The 16,224-nt window shown below is 43.5% G+C and overlaps 1 protein-coding gene across 3 annotated transcripts in view; it reads left to right on the forward strand.

Annotated features, from left to right (window-relative positions):
- The window catches only part of lamb2l (laminin, beta 2-like), a 44,055-nt gene that overhangs the window by 4,727 nt on the left and 23,104 nt on the right, over positions 1-16,224 (forward strand). The window contains exons 1-6 of one of the 3 annotated variants that reach the window (XM_061765829.1): positions 592-776; positions 5,131-5,212; positions 9,844-10,019; positions 14,680-14,815; positions 14,974-15,047; positions 15,769-15,957. In XM_061765829.1, coding sequence (XP_061621813.1) covers positions 5,164-5,212; positions 9,844-10,019; positions 14,680-14,815; positions 14,974-15,047; positions 15,769-15,957 — 624 coding nt within the window. In that variant the 5' untranslated portion in view covers positions 592-776; positions 5,131-5,163. Of the gene's footprint in view, positions 1-591; positions 777-2,692; positions 2,840-5,130; positions 5,213-9,843; positions 10,020-14,679; positions 14,816-14,973; positions 15,048-15,768; positions 15,958-16,224 lie in introns of those variants that run through there. The other 2 variants (XM_061765850.1, XM_061765839.1) reach the window with 2 other exon arrangements.

Genomic DNA, 16,224 nt, shown 5'->3' on the forward strand with positions numbered 1-16,224 from the left:
GTTAAAAGCCAAGTTTTGAATAGGGACTCCTTTGCGTGGCGTCGTAATGTCATCGGCCTCGAAACGCAGCCAGGCTGTAACCGCTGAATGGAGTTAGCCAGCAGGCTACTTGTTCATTGTTCATTAAGGAAGCGTGTGCCACCCCCTTGTTTTGATTTGAGTGAAAATCATCTCTGGAATTTTTGCCGAATGCCTGCTGATTAACGAGCAATCTACCAACCATCACGGAGTACTATCCTACGTACGGTAAAAAAACAAAACTCACAGCATTCCTAACGTAATTGACTGACGAACCAACAGGTCGATTTGAACATAACGTTTCGCCTCGCGTGTCACATTGGGCAGAGGTAACAATATAGTAACCATCGAAGGTGCAACAGAAAGAAAATAGACTTTTGTATTTCCTCTGCATGTTGCGACATACTAGCCCGTCCGCCCTTTGTGTTTTGTGCGGTATTCAGAGTTTCACAGTGATATCACTTTACGGTTCTACGCTCTTTGTCTGGGTCACCTGCTCAGCTCTAGATATGACCTGACACACCCTGCAGTGGGTTATTTTTTAACTTGAACACTTGGAGCCACCCCGGGTCCTCATTTGCTTCATATTGTCGGCAGAATTAAGAGGAAATCGCTTGTTCCTGTGTGCTTGTGTTGATTCAGTTGTTTCTTGGTCACAAGCAATTGGACGACTGTATATTTGTGTTATATTCCTTATGTTTGAAAGCCTTACATTATTTCTAACTGCCACGTACAGAGAATTCAGCTGACATTCCTTGGTAAGTGACTTCCTCCGTGCGGTGATCACAGAGATCTGGTCCCATTTCGAGCCGTGCCTCTTTTTACTGCACCTTTACCATTGTGGATTCTTTGACAACATCTTTGACTTGACATCGCTGCAATCTGCGGTGCTTTGGAACAGCGTTCAGTCTCGGGCTCAAGCCATTGATTTGATGTGTACACAAGTTCGTACAGGCACAAGCGCACAGAGGGGAAGGCTTATCGTGTTTTTATTCAGCGATACGGGAACCCAGGATTGTTTGGGCTGGAGTTCCGAGATTCCTCGGCTTTGTCTCAGACTCCGCGGAGGCGGCGTGAACTTTCTGCGGGTCTTTCCTTCTCTCCTCTTGAACCACCCGTTGGGTGTCGCAGGTTCAGTTTTTAGGTTAGGCAGGTGCAGTTGTTCCCTTGTGCTGCTGATGGTATTGTTGCAATCCAAAGTCGGGCTGCGATTAACGATTATGGAAATGATCGATTTCATATGTCCGTTTTTTTTTCAGATGAATCATTCATACATATATATCATTTCAATGTATTAAAAAAAGGAGATTTTTTCAAATTGACAGTGCAAAAAATGGATAAACATAAAATGATGATTCAGTTACTGGTTTGGAAAATCGGCACAAATGTTTTAAGTTAAACGAGGTCACTAAACGATTAATCGATGATCAAAATAGTTGTCGATTCATTCGATAATCGATGAATCGACTAATTGTTGCACCTCTATTACCACTGTATGTAATGAATCGAAGTGGAAAATGCCCCCCACCTATATTCCCACAAAATGTGAATTGTACCCGAGAAGCAGTTTTACCCGTATACTGCACATTAGTGAAACAAACTCGTTATATTCGAACACAGATGTAAGAATCCAACGTCGTCTAACGTTCTCCGATAACTGTCGAGGTTGAATCTCGGAGTATTTGACTGATTGAGAAGTATTTGCAGTGACCTGCCTTGAACTCGTTCCAGTTTCTACTCTCGCGGCCCGGCCAGCTCCTCCTTTAACGGAGGCCGAAGGTCACATCGGCGGAGCGCTGTGAATGTGAAAGCTGCTTTGTTTCTCTCATGCACTTGTTGTTTTGTCGGCTGGCCCCAATCACACACATGCATGCGCATGACCCATACATGCACGCAGACGCCATTACGCTTTCCTCCTACGCCCGTCCGTCTCTCTGTGTTGTCTCTTCTGGTCCGCCCCACCGAAGTCTTTTGACCTTCGACGTTCCCGGATACGCTCCGAGGTGTGTTAGCTCCAGTTCTTCTTGACGTGGTATTGAAGAGATTATGGCTATGGTTTGCACTTGCACAAAGCCACGAACCCCCACAAACAGGTGTGCGTCTATATACTGTGCATGTACTGTACTCTATTTATCCGTGTTATTACTGTGCCTCTTTCCGGAAATGACTTAGTGCCATTGCAGTTAGCACCACTTCTTGCTTTGGCATCCTCTATACAGTCTGGAAATTCATTTTCATATGGACAGTTAGGGTTGGGGGTGAAGAAAAATACTGTACTGTATACTTGGACAAATTCCCCCGTATGTTTGGATGTTGGCTAAATTGCCCCTTTGTGCCTGACCATACCACTCCTTGCTAGTCATTCTCTCTCTCTCTCTCTCTCTCTGGCCTCTGCGGCCTCCTCTTTACCCCTTGCCTCTTCACGCTCCTTGCGAGTCCATGGTGGCACATTCCAACAGCCTGGAGACCGTTCCCCTCTTTCAACCAGTGGCCCGCAGAGTGACAGTGCAATTAGAATAATAATAGCTGTCCATTCACCTCAGTGCCCCAGTGACGAGGCAGCCGGCCGGAGAAAAGCAGGGCGGGCGGGCGAGCCGGAGGGTGGAGAGAAACCATCACTCGGCTTCTGCCGATTGGCTCGGGGCTTTCCCTCTGTTTTTACACCGGCGCCGGCGCCGGTAGCACCCTCGAGTTTGTTTTACACTTTCTGCTGCGTCACATGTGCATCCACGCGTAAACACACACACTGGGTCGTACATGGCAGAGACTGGCGTTCAAAGACACTTGGCGTGAACGGTTCTAAATAGCGAGGAGACCAAACGTGAGTATGAATACTTGGAAGCTCTCGTGACGACTTGTTGGATTGTTTCAGTGCTTCTTTTGTAATGTTCTTGTGTTGTCAGTGAAGGTTTGAGGGAGGCACACCGCCGCTGTAGCTCCACTTTGGCTAAACTGTAACTACAACTGTTGCCGGCACAGTGGTTTAAATTGTAACGAGTTCAGTTCAGTCGTGCAGATGGCATTTGTGTAACTTCACTGTGTGACCTGATTTGCTGAGAGACAAACCTTCACATGAATGCGATTCAGCCGTATGCGTTACAGTATTTGATTTGTTGTATAATTGATGCCATTGGCCCTCTATCATTATAATAGTCATCAATCCAATCTGGACAAAAGTGGAAAAAGTGGAAAAGCAAATGTGTTTGTTTGTCCAACTGTTTGCTAGTTAGCTGGCTCTTTCCGGGTTCAAAACACCAACGTTGGTATGATGATTTGGATGTTTCATTGATGCCATAGTGACTCCAAGACTGAAAATAAGTTCTGGTATCTGAATCTTTGATCAAGAGCCCCACCAAAATCAGCTGGCTTATACAAAGTATACCTAATTTTGGCATGAAAACGTATGACATCATAACACCAATGCTAGTGTTGGGCTGTATTGTGTAACACATGCGACCACACATTGGACAGAAAATGAGTCACCTCCTGTCACCGGCCAAAGCATCGACGAAGCATCCAATCAGACTGCGCTACTGCCATGACTTCTTTTTGATCACAGCCACTAGGGGGCATATTTCCGCGATATCTAAGTAGTGGAATGGTATATGTTGCAATCGTGTGTATGACTATTCCAAGCCGTTAGTGATGAGAGAATTTGAAAATAAACGAGACTGTGGAGGCATTGAGAGTCATTCATCTGACAACAATGCTCTTTCAAATCCAAGCAAACTCTCGTAGTGTCATTTATTCTTTCCTGTGGCATTCCTGTCGCCGCAATGAATTGTCTGAGAGGTCACGTTGGCGTGTGACGTGAAACGTGCTTGTTCTCGCCTGTCATTTTGTGTTTCCACACATGCACACACATCTTCTGTCCCTTTCAGCGTGGACGCCCCTGTGTTTGCAGAGCCTGTGCATACAAGAGGCCCTTTGCTCACAACGCAGCCAAGATGCGCTACACTTCAATTGAATGCGTGACAGCGATGAGCATAGTTGCCTATTCTCACAATTTTACCGATAGTGAGGAAAAGAAAAATCCTTTGTATTAATGTATTAATTAATCCTGAACCATAGATTTAAAAAAAAAAAAAAAAGATCTTATTTGACCCATGCCCCACGCTGCAACAAAATGTTTGGGGAAAGTTATTTCTGTGCAACCTTTTTTTGTGTGATCAAAACATGTTTTTAGCTATTGGCCACCTCCGAGGTTTCCATTTCTCAAGGCCCAACTGTAAGAAATGTAACAATTTGACTGTCCACTGTGCACATCATTAATTACAATGTGAAAATAGCTTTCACAACAGTCAGGCACATTACAAAACCAGAGAGAGAGAGAGAGAAATTGAGGCATCCCCACAGTGATATCTTGCACCAGTTGGCCAAAGTGAGTGTGTTTCCTTTTTTGCCATCCAGCAATTTCAAAAACAACTAACTAATCTTCGACACTTCTTCAAGGCCTTGACAGATATCTGACCTATATCTGACGGCAACAATAAGGCTTTGGCAGACTGTATCTCCAGTGGTGGTCTCAATCTAAGGTTGAAATTGAAGCATTGCACCTGTTAGGGAGTAGTACAGTAACTCAACAACACCCGTCAACTTTAGCTCTGACCTGCCGAATTGGAAATAAAATAAAAAGTCAATCAAGGATACCTCTCTAGTATTATAGTAATAGCACTGCACAAAGTATTCCAAAACATTTTAGGCTTTTAAGCATGGGGGAGGTGGAGTTCAGTCTGTAAGAACTTAACTTTGGTCGCAGGTTCAAGACTACCTGGAGGTCAAAGTGCCTTTGTTCAGGGTACTGCACCTGAACCGAACTAAGGAATTCAAAAATTAACACCTACAAGTTTTGCATTTATGACGACCGTAGCCAAATTACAAAAAAGCAAAAACAATTAAGCTGCCGATCCCGACAACAGTTTTGTATTTCTCCCATTTTTAAAAACATTGCTGTAGAGGTCATTGTTCAGTCTATTTCAGTGAATAATTAATAAATCATCAACGGTGTCTCATTAAGGTGTTTATCCAAATGAGATGGTTTGGCCTTGGCAGGAAGTTGCATTGATATAATTATCACATAGTTAAAAAGTATTTGTATCTGTTTGTTGTCAGATCCGCATCGATTGTCTGGCCTTTGCATGTCCAATGGTGCCGAAGACCACCATGGCCTTGTATCTGAAGCTCCTCACGCTGGGTGAGTACAAGTCCCTCTTCTTTCATTGCATTGGTTTATTTATTCAAAGTTGAACTCGGTATATCCTAAAACTCGTTCAGCTACTTTTCAAAGTTGCGGTCAAGGGACCGCGAGACGTAAGGTTGTGCTATCGGTATTCCAGGGGGAACTACTTGTAGAGCAGCCACAAGCACCCCCCCCCCGTTATGTAATATCATAACATCCCGCATCGTATCATGCATGACAGATAATCTTTAATTGAACAACATCAGGGGCACTGAACTTCAGAGGTTCCAGTGTAAATAGATTTAATAAGCACACAGGTTTTTTTATTTTGATTGTTTATGATAATAAACAATATAGAGTACGGATGAATGAGGTGCAATACTTTTGTCTCATATTGCTTTTCAGCTTTTCTGTACTTGTAATATATCGAGGTAACTGACCCTTTATGCTCCAAAATCCATTTTTTCTGAATGGATGCGTTCCCTGGAAAGACCGACTGCCAGTGTGGAAGTGGCCTTCATCTTAGTAGCTACTGAGTCATTTATGATTGATTACCTTTACAAAGAAAGAGTAATTACAGAGTGTTATAAGGATTGCGTGAATTGAAGGACCGCTTCACGAGTGTCCATATGGTTTGTTTACATTCCTGCAAACTTACTTGCTCTGCTTAAGCTACAAAGAAAGTGTTGCAAACCTTCTCTTCAAGGTGCATTGGCATTCATTCACGGCCACACTGACACCTGGAATGTTTCCTTTAATGAATAACATTTTCCATCCTGTCTCCACATTCCTGCCATAGTGCTGTATACCGGATGGGAAATTGGATGCCTAGGGGTGCGTTTTACTTGTCATTCTTCTTTTTTGTATATGTGTGTGTGCATTTCGCTGCCTTATGCTACACTCTAATAACACACTTCTAAACCAGCTGGTGCAAGTGATCTTGTTGCTCTGACAGGCATGCCGTGGTCCTTCTCCCGATTCCTTTCGGAAACTCAGTGATAAGGCTGCACGATATTTAGTTTGAGCATCGTGATCGCCATATGTACATGTGCGCAATAGTCACATCGTCGGCTCTGCTGCGATGTTGGTGTGCTGTAATATACAGCGAATCAACTGTAATATTAAAAGTGATCAGCAGAGGGACCTGTTCGGACATGCTCAAAAGATGAAAAGATGATACACTATTTGGTTTTCTCATTTATTCATTCATTCATCTTCCGTTCCGCTTCTCCTCACGAGGGTGGCGGGCGTGCCGGAGCCTATCCCAGCTATCTTCGGGCAACCCTGAACCGGTTGCCAGCCAATCGCAGGGCACATACAAACAAACAACCATTCGCACCTAGGGGCAATTTAGAGAGTTTTCAATTAACCTTACCCTGCATGTTTTTGGGATGTGGGAGGAAACATTTCGAATATCAAAAACATGATTGGTTCTAAATTAATTTTGAAGGAACATACAGTGTACGGGCCAGTCTAACTAAAAAGCACAACTCGATTTGAATTTGAATTCCGTAACAAAGTGGAACACAAATGGTCTGAAATTAGAAATGAGGTTTTTGTGAAGAAAAAACAAAAAATTACAAAAAATGGACATTTTATTTTAAGGCCATATCGCACAGCCCAACGTCATAACGTTTCTCTACTTAGGGTACTGCACGATTTGACTTGCAGCAAGGTGCCAATGGATGGGGCCATACAGAGAAGCAAAGAGCAGTTAGTTGTCAGTGGGTCTTTCAGCATGACAATGACCAAAATCATACGAGCAGTGCAACAAAGGAATGGGTCAAGAAGAAACACATTAAGGTCACGGGGTGGCTAGCCATCCCCAGACCTTAATCCTATTGAAAATGTGGGGAGGAAGCTGAAGCTTGGAGTTGCTAAATGATTCTCTTAGTGATTCTCATTGGGTGAGGGAATTATTATATTTTAGATAAGAAATGTGTTTGATTTAGGCATGCGACTTGATAAGATTTGATCAATATCAATGCCGTTGTTGTCGGGGTTTTAATGCGCTTGTCATCTCCTTCAAATCAGTTTTAGAAAAGAAACACTACAGTGGTTAGGGCAGAATCAACATGAAACACGTACTACGACGCTACCTTTAAAAGCTCTCTGTAGAAAGCCATATGGGCTTCAATGGGATGTAAAAAGCAATTTCAAATATCATACTACATACTGATGTACAGCTGCTTAGCGCTGGAGCCTTCTTAGACTGACTTCTATGAATGGCTTTACCATCTACTGAAAATTGGGATGTTCTATGAGGAAGAATGAACTTGGTCACTGATTCAATTAATGGACAGAATAATCATTCAATAATCAATAATCATTCGTTCAAATTGTTTTGGGTTTTCGGCATTGACTTCCTCATTTCGTCCAAGAATTTTCATTTCAGTGGATCCCTGGAATTCTTTTTGTCCAACTAAATACCTGCCGCTGTATTGTGTGTATTTCCTTTTCAAAAACGATTTGTCACTTTTTGTCCGGTGGCGCGTTGGCACCTCCTTTGATTTGAAAACAAAGCATGACGGGCTCTAGATTCGTGGCGTGTCTTCAAAACAAAATGAGTTGGGGAGCTTTGGTGTTTTGATGATAGTGTTTGCTTTCAATAGAGATACTTTTAATAAAATGTTACAAAATGCTAACAAACAGTTCTGAAATATGTTTGGTCGATGATTGAATCTGTTATGACAATGCTTCTTGCCCACAAGTACACTGTTGGAAAGTGTAGCAAAATACCTTTTTATTTCACTTTTATATTATGCTTTAACAAAACAGAATGAGTGTGCGTGTTGGCAAATCTTCACTTTGCTGGGCCAAGCTTGCAGCTTGCAAAATGGTTTGTATACAACACAGTGTGTAAACAGTACAATCAGGAGAATGCAGAAAATCTTATTTTGTTAAAAATTCATAATGGACACGAAGTGGAGATTTACATCAGACAACGATGCGATGCTCTGTTGTCGAGGAGACGTTTAGCAGTGCCCTTTGAACTGTCCCAGTCTTCCCTATCAAGCCTCAAGTTGTTCTGTAGATCCCATAAGTCACTGTCAACCTCACTCATGTCTCTTCTTATTTGCGCTTCATACAGTCCTTCCGCAAGGCGGCCTCCTCACCGTTTTGTTTTTCCATTAGCGAGCCAAGGGACTGTGTTGCTCCCTCTTGCTGATGAGACCTGCGATTCGGCGGTGCAGAGAGAGTGTTTACATGGGTCAAGTAAGGGGGACGAAGAGCTGTTTCACACCCAAGTCCATTAAAGCAATTACTTTCTGGACTGTCAGCCCGTGTTCAAAATTATAGCCATTGTCCACTCGTTTTCAAAATGTAAAGTCCTGGTTAGAGGCTGCACCAAAACAAAGAATGCCTTTCATAGATCATTTTTCCCTTGAGACTACGTTAGTGGCGGGATGCACATGTCATGAAAACAATGAGACCCAACCCGGGAACAATGAGTCCTTGCAATTTAGCATCACGGAATACAGATACAGTAATCCTTCGCTATATCACGGTTCTTGCTTCGCGGTCCCGCTATACTGCGGATTTTTAGTAGTTATTGCTCAATTTTTTGATACTGTTTGTACAATATTTTTGTGTTATCCATTGCTCTTGCTCTCTCTCAATATATTAATGTGTAAATATTTTAGGACAATATATTTTCCCAAAAGCTATCATGACAAATGATATTGATGTTTTTTAGGATACTGATATAATGATCTTAGAGCATAATAATGCAAGTACATCCTTTTTAAGAACAATTCACTTTTAATTCCAATTCTACGAATAATTAACATCGACGTTGTAATATCGAACAATAAATACAAATGAAAAAAACCGAACAAGGCTCTGTTAACAAAAATTGCACTGAAGTCACGAGAGTCCTTATTTTTGCAGCTTCCAGCTCGGCGTCAGAAAAAACTAACTGCCCGCATTTCAAAAGCGCAAACGGACGCAGCCAATCAGATGGCGGGTCCCCGCCCTTCACTATCTCTGTTTGGTTTAGAGACCACGTTGGGTTTCATGTTTCTGCTTTCATGTTGCGGAAATGTTTTTTTCTTCCTCAAATGACTGGGCCCCTGTACGCACCTTGTTTTTTTTGCTGCACCATTCAGAAATGAGGGCGCATGTGCAACCGAATTAGTCGCACTCTAGAGTCCTGTCTCACCCCAAAAAATCAAATGAATACATTGGACTTCCTGCACCCACACCGGCGTCCTATAGGACGCAGATTGATCTTACTTGATGCGTACCTGCTAATTTTTGTGCGTCTCAGACGCCGGACGCACATCAAACGAGATCTGTGCCTTTTTAATACCTGGCCTGAAAGACCATTGAAAGCCACTTTTCTATATGTCAGTGGATCACTTTGTTACTTTGTTACTTTGTTACTTTGTTTCCTTTTCTTTGACCGGTGCGTCGCATTTGCGTGGACGCCTTTGAATGCACCTCGGTCTGCCGCGAGCCTGCCGACGGCCCGCTGGAAGTGGCCGCCTCGCTCGGCCGGTTTGGGTGATAAGCAATATAGAAAAGGGATGTATGAATTGACATATACAGCAACTTGTAGGAATATTGAAACAATGCAAGTAGTCCAATGAAGTGTCTTGGGCAAGTTTCCATGCCATGCTTTGACTTGAGTCATCATCCTCCAGCTCTAGCCTCCAGTGTGTCTGGACAAGACCTGCCATCAAGTCCGCACGGCTGCACGGACGGGAGCTGCTACCCTGCCACTGGAAACCTTTTGATTGGACGGGCTGTGAACCTAAGCGCCACCTCGACTTGTGGGCTGGACGGTCCAGAGCACTACTGCATTGTCAGCCATCTCCAGGTCACTTATTCTATTCCATTGTTTTTTTTTTGGGTTTTTTTTTACATTCATCCTTCTCACCCTTTTACATTACAGCTATTCACATTTTACTTTCCAATTTTAAGTGCACTTGGGGAATATTTGTCCACCTTACTGCTCTTTTATCACCTGTTATAAATGCAAAGCAAAATTGTTTGTTCTCTCTTACGTGGCTTTGTCCGTCTGTCATCTCCACTCGTCCATCTCCATTCGTCTTTAATGCTTGTTTGTTTGTTTTCTTTTTGTTGAATGTTTTCCATGAGCAGGGCGTCGAGCTACCTGCTCTATCTTTCAGTATGTGTTACACATACAGTATACATACTGTAAACCACATTCAGCCTCGTTGTCATCCTTCATTTTTTGGTACACACTTTTCTTTTCAACCAGTGTATTTTTTGCCATCTCTGCAAAAAAAAAAACGTCATAGGGGGAAGAAGGCAATTGCCGCATTTCCCCCCCTGTGTGGCTCCCTTTGGATATACAGTAAGTCACGGAACTAGAAAGCCTTCAATCTGAATCCGGCCTCGATCATGTATGGATGAAAAAGTGATAGTGTAAATGGCATATCTGCCAGTGTTTACTGTTGTGTAAGGGCAGAGCGGATAAACCTGCTTGCCTCAAGACACAATCAATTGTATATCCATGCATCCATTTTCTGGGCCGCGGGCGTGCCGGAGCCTATCCCAGCTGCCATCGGGCAGGAGGCGGGGTACACCCTGAACCGGTTGCCAGTCAATCGCAGGGCACATACAAACAAACAAACAAACAAACAAGCAAGCATTCGCACTCACAGTCAGTCACAGGTTTAGAGTCTCCAATGAATGCACGTTTTTGGGATGTGGGAGGAAAGCGGAGTGCCCGGAGAAAAGCCACGCGGGCACGGGCAGAACGTGCCAACTCCACACGGGCGGGGCCGGGGATTGAACCCGGGTCCTCACAACTGTGAGGCCGACGCTCTAACCAATCGTCCACCGTGCCGCCTCAATTGTGTGTATATATATATATATATATAAAACAAATTTTAGTAATCAATTATTATTCCCATCCTCAGTAAACAGACATCTACCCATACGACATACCTGCGGTAAATCACAATAACAGCAAAAGCTCATGGTTGCATTGAACATGAAATCAAGTAAACAGTGTGAAGTGATGCCTTTGTAATATGTGTTTGTGAGTACAGCTCGAGTCATGACTAGTAGGATGTTCTGTCAATGTCAGCTGTAGGTCCATTGAAAGAAAATGGAAACAGGACAAAAAAATGGACATTCATTCATTCATAGTTAGCCTCTCTCACAGCGTTAAATGTAAAACAAACCCATCCAGTGTGCAGCTATAGTTTTGTTGTTTCTCCTTCTAAATGACGCTTGACGTGTTCCGCGACGTGTGCGCTGTATACGTACATGGCTTTGCGCTACAAGTACGTGCATGTACCTCACTGCCTCCAGGGGAACAAGATTGATTGATGCGAGACCTCGATTCAAGAGGCCCTCTGCAACTGTAGGGGGCAGGAAATGGTTGACACCAGGTGTGGACCTTTGTTCGCAACCGTCTTACACGTCAGTGTTAAAATGTCAAGTTCATCAATCGTGTAGTTGACAAAAACTGGTCATGAACGTTTTTCTTTTCCCGGTGAGGCTGCTGTTAATCCTATTGTGTCGAGGAGCGAGATGATCGGGGGGCAAAAAGTAACCTGACAGGGCCGTTGGCTCAGGAAGCAACCAGTGCAGTGCAGTGAAACTACGGAGGGCAAACGCAATCTGTTCCCTGATATTACGCAGTTTGTGGCGCACGCGTTTGCTTTGAATATAAGGCCGCTTACGTCACATTACTTGGAACGTATATTTCCCGTTGGGTGAGGTCAGGGAGAGGGCGGCACGCTGGACTATTGGTTAGCATGTCTGCTTCACAGGTCCGGGATTCCAATCTCGGCTTCCTCCCATATTGCAAAAACATGCGTGTTAGGTTCATTGAAGACTCTGAATTGTCCATAGGTGTGAATGTGAGTGTAAATGGTCGCTTGTCTATATTTGCTTGCCCTGTGATTTGCTGGTGAGCAATCCAGTGCGTTCCCGCAGGGTCTGCCGCCGCCCCAGAATAGCAATAAAGGGAACGTCGCTAGAGTGGGAATGAGCTGATAACATGAGGAAACTTAATGGGGGTTGTTGGTGCGCTTTTTCTGTAAAGCTCTTCTTTGTGCTTTTCAAATGAACATTGGACTTACATCAGTGTTTTGTTTCAACAGAAAGCCGACCGGCCTCGACTAATTGTGCACGAATAAGGGCGAGAGTATGAGAGAGATTTCAAGCCCCACACAATATAAGCACCTTATCTACTGTGATTCAACATCAATCACTTCCTCAACCCTCCCGAAGATAAAACATCGACTTTACTGAAAGATGGATAGGCCACTCAACACTGAGGAATGTTTTTTTTCTCCACACTATACCCCCCCCCCCCCCCCCCCCCATGTTATTGCACCACATTACGTGGGTTTTTTTTTTGTTTTTGAACTTTTGAAATAGTTTCGAACGTTTTACATTATTATATTATAGAAATAATGTATCACTCTTCTTCCATTGTATTTGGTGTCCATTGTGACTTAAGTTTAAGAAACCAAATATGGTTCCGTTTCCTTTTAAGGAATACTCAGCTGGTCCATTTACACAAGACAATGACAGCAAAAGACGAAATTGCATTTTTTTTGGATGCTGCGTTTTGGGGACGAGGTCTCGGATAGCAATAAATCTATGAGCAGAGGTTTAGTTCGCCCTCTTTTATTTAAATGAACGTAACGTTCACATTATTCCACTGGCTACCATCTGCAATTATGTTCTTTATTTTATGATCGACACACTTGTATGCATGTCGCATATTTAGACCATACAGTGGAACCTCAATATCACGGACTTTTATTTTTTAGGCTGTATGCGCCCATATTACTGTACAGTACAAAATGATTATCTTTCTTGGCCTAAAACAACAAACAGCAACAACAGCGCAAAGCTATTGTAAAGAAATATAAAAAAAGCTTGAAAACGTTTGGAAGTTTCACATTTTATCCCCCAAAAAAACCACGCTGGTGTGCTTTGTCATGGTGACATTGTTGATGTACAGTACTCATCACAGGCGAGTTGCTTTCATGAGCCGCGAGGAATTAGTGTGCTTCCTAGTTCCGAATCGGCAACGGGCTTGGCAGAAAGAAACAACAACAAAAAACTGTTACTGTTCCAGACCCCAGAGACTTTTGTTTTGTATTTCTCAGAGTTAACATCACAGCCATGCTGCTCTCTCTCTCTCTCTCTCTCTCTCTCTCTCGCTCTCTGCGTAGTGCTCTAAGCACAATAAACAATAGATAGAATCATCACAGGGCTGCCATGTCAATGCCCCACATTCAACGTGGCCACCGCATAGGCACGGGAGGCATGTCTTTTGCAACTTGATTTAGGCATATTGTATATCTGTGACCCGGAAATACATCAGTCCTATTCTCTCCCTGCATTGCGCCACAGCGCCAGTAAACAACAGCAGCCAATTCTGGAACTTTGGACTCTGTCGGCGGCAGTTTCAGTGATAAATGGAAACTATTTTTGGACACATTGTTCAGTCCCAACGGTCCGTTTTATCTGATATCGCTTATATCGTTTTATCGAGTTTCCTGTATTTAATAGTCTATGCATTCACTGCAGTTTAGATTTAGAGCGGGTGTTTTTTTTAAATGCGTTTATTTATTTAGTTTGGACAAATGTATGACACGGATTAGCATATTTCAATGTCAGGCTTGCATTGATGATGCATATGGTTTTTAAACTGCAGTTATACACTCGACACTGCATTCTCATCAATTGACAGATTTCTGAAACATCAGATTTGTATCCACATTCAGATGTGAGGGCATCCAATTTTCTTAGTTTTTTTTTTCCTCTTTACGCTGCCATGACGCGTATCCCAATTTTTGGGGAAAATGTCCCGTGGACCATGTCGCGCGAATCCAGCATTGTCGGACACAAGCCACCGTCGTCGCACATGCAAGGAAATGAATTCCATTAAAGTGGAGCATCTTTTGCTAGTCCTGTTATCAGCTTAATCACTCCTGACAACAACCTAATGAAGAAACTCTAGGCTGGATTCCAATGCTTCTGTGTGCCAGCCTCATCTACTCTGCTCCCCTTTTCGTGGCCCCCCTCTCCAAACCCCTTTGCTGCCTACCTCGTTCTCTGCAGGTCCGTTCTGTGTCCCCAACTGTTGAGAAGCCTTTCCGCTTGCATGCCCACTTCATTCACCTGTGCCCTTCCGTCTTGCACATTATTTTACTCATTTCCCAGTTGCCGCACGCACACACACACACATCCTTCATTCATGCGCCACACCCTTCTGCCTTTCCCATGGCCCCTTTACTCCTCTATTGAGTCATACCAGCAATGGAATGTTTATTAGGAGCTAATTACGGCGCTTTGTCATTCCTAGCGGTTACATTGGCGAATCCATGTGGCGGTGTGTATTTGTAGTACACGCTAGAAGTGTTCCAGTTACGGGGTCGTTTCTTTTGAAAGCGGTTATTTCATCCTCCCAATTCAAAGCGACCTACATGCGGCAATCGTTCTTTGATTTTCTCTTTCTCTTTTTTCTCCTTTCCCAGCAGGAGTCAGACAAATGTTTCGATTGCAACTCCCGGCATCCGTACGAGCCGTACCGACACAGGAACAGCCACCGCATCGACAACGTGATCTACCTCATGGACAGTCACGGAGACACCACGTGGTGGCAGTCTGCTAACGGTGTGCGCACATTTCTAAGTTTCACTGTTTCGAATTTGTCAGTTGTAGTGTGTTTGAAACCATGATCTCAAATGGTGTCCAAAGCATGACGTGGAAGTATGATCAATTGTCTGAGAGAATGAGTACAAGTTTGACCCACAGTGATGTCCTTCTGACAGGAGAAGAGAATGTCAGCATTCGATTAAACCTGGAGGCAGAATTCCACTTCACACATCTCATTCTGAAGTTCAAGGTGCACACTCTTGCATGCACGAGTTCGTTTGATGGTCTTGTGATTGACAGTCGAATGACTCCAAGTTACTCCGTTAACCTGAAGGGTGTTTATTTCTTCTTGTGTTGAGGATTACGTTGTACATTATACATTGTCGTTGTAATATATGGCAGTAACGCCACTCAATTTGCCCTCATTGTTCGCTTTGTGCCAAGACTGACTTGTTTGGGCTTCTGATTGGCTAACATTGCATTATGGGCAGGAGTCATAGTAATAACTGTTGCTACATTTGCAATAGTAATTTTTGAATGGGAACTATAGATAATAGCCTCATAAAATCCTCGAATGATCACTTTTGTTTTGTCTTTTTTGTTGACTGAAAGTTTGTGAAAGGTGGTTAAGAGTGGCCCCAAATCAAATTTCAGATTCTGGGTTTTCTGAAATAAAAACGATTTGGACTAAGCTCAATTTTAACTTTGTACAGGACACAAATGGAAATTTCACATTGCAACCCCAGATGAGAAAATTATATATCATGTGTGTGTTTCTTTTTAGTCAAATCAAACGATCGCTATCATAATGACTCTTGTTTTAGTTACCAAATAAGGTATATAAAGGCCTATAAAGTGACTGTATGCAGTGATCACGTTGGGTGCGTTGGGTTCCCTTTGCATATGAGGTAACTAAAGGAATGGGATCTTCAGTTGAAATATGAGCAATCATCAGAGTTTTCCCCCCGCAGACTTTCCGCCCAGCAGCTATGATCATTGAGCGTTCAGCTGATTTTGGACGTACGTGGCGTCCGTACCGCTACTTCGCTTCGAACTGCACCAAGACCTTTCACGGTATCCCCTCGAACGGCCTGCACCATATCAACGACGTCATCTGTGAGGAACGCTACTCCGACATCGAGCCCTCCACCGACGGGGAGGTAAGCTGCGGAGGGTCTCCCTGTCTAAGCGGCGCGCTACGACAGATTCTGGACTGTAGCATCTTGGCTATTTTGCAGAAATATATACGTGCGGAACCAAAATAAAGCTGTGGATGAGAAAGAAGCTGGAGCACATTTTCAATTGAGTTGAATGCCGAAGCCTTGAATATGTGTCGCGGCTCAAGGTGGACGTGTGATAGGCGACAGAAGCAGGAAAGCTTCAGGGAAGTTGACATAGCTGAGAGGTTTTTCCACCAACATGCCCCC

This window comes from Phyllopteryx taeniolatus, chromosome 1 (genome assembly GCF_024500385.1).
Source record: "Phyllopteryx taeniolatus isolate TA_2022b chromosome 1, UOR_Ptae_1.2, whole genome shotgun sequence".
Classification (NCBI taxonomy): Eukaryota; Metazoa; Chordata; class Actinopteri; order Syngnathiformes; family Syngnathidae; genus Phyllopteryx; species Phyllopteryx taeniolatus.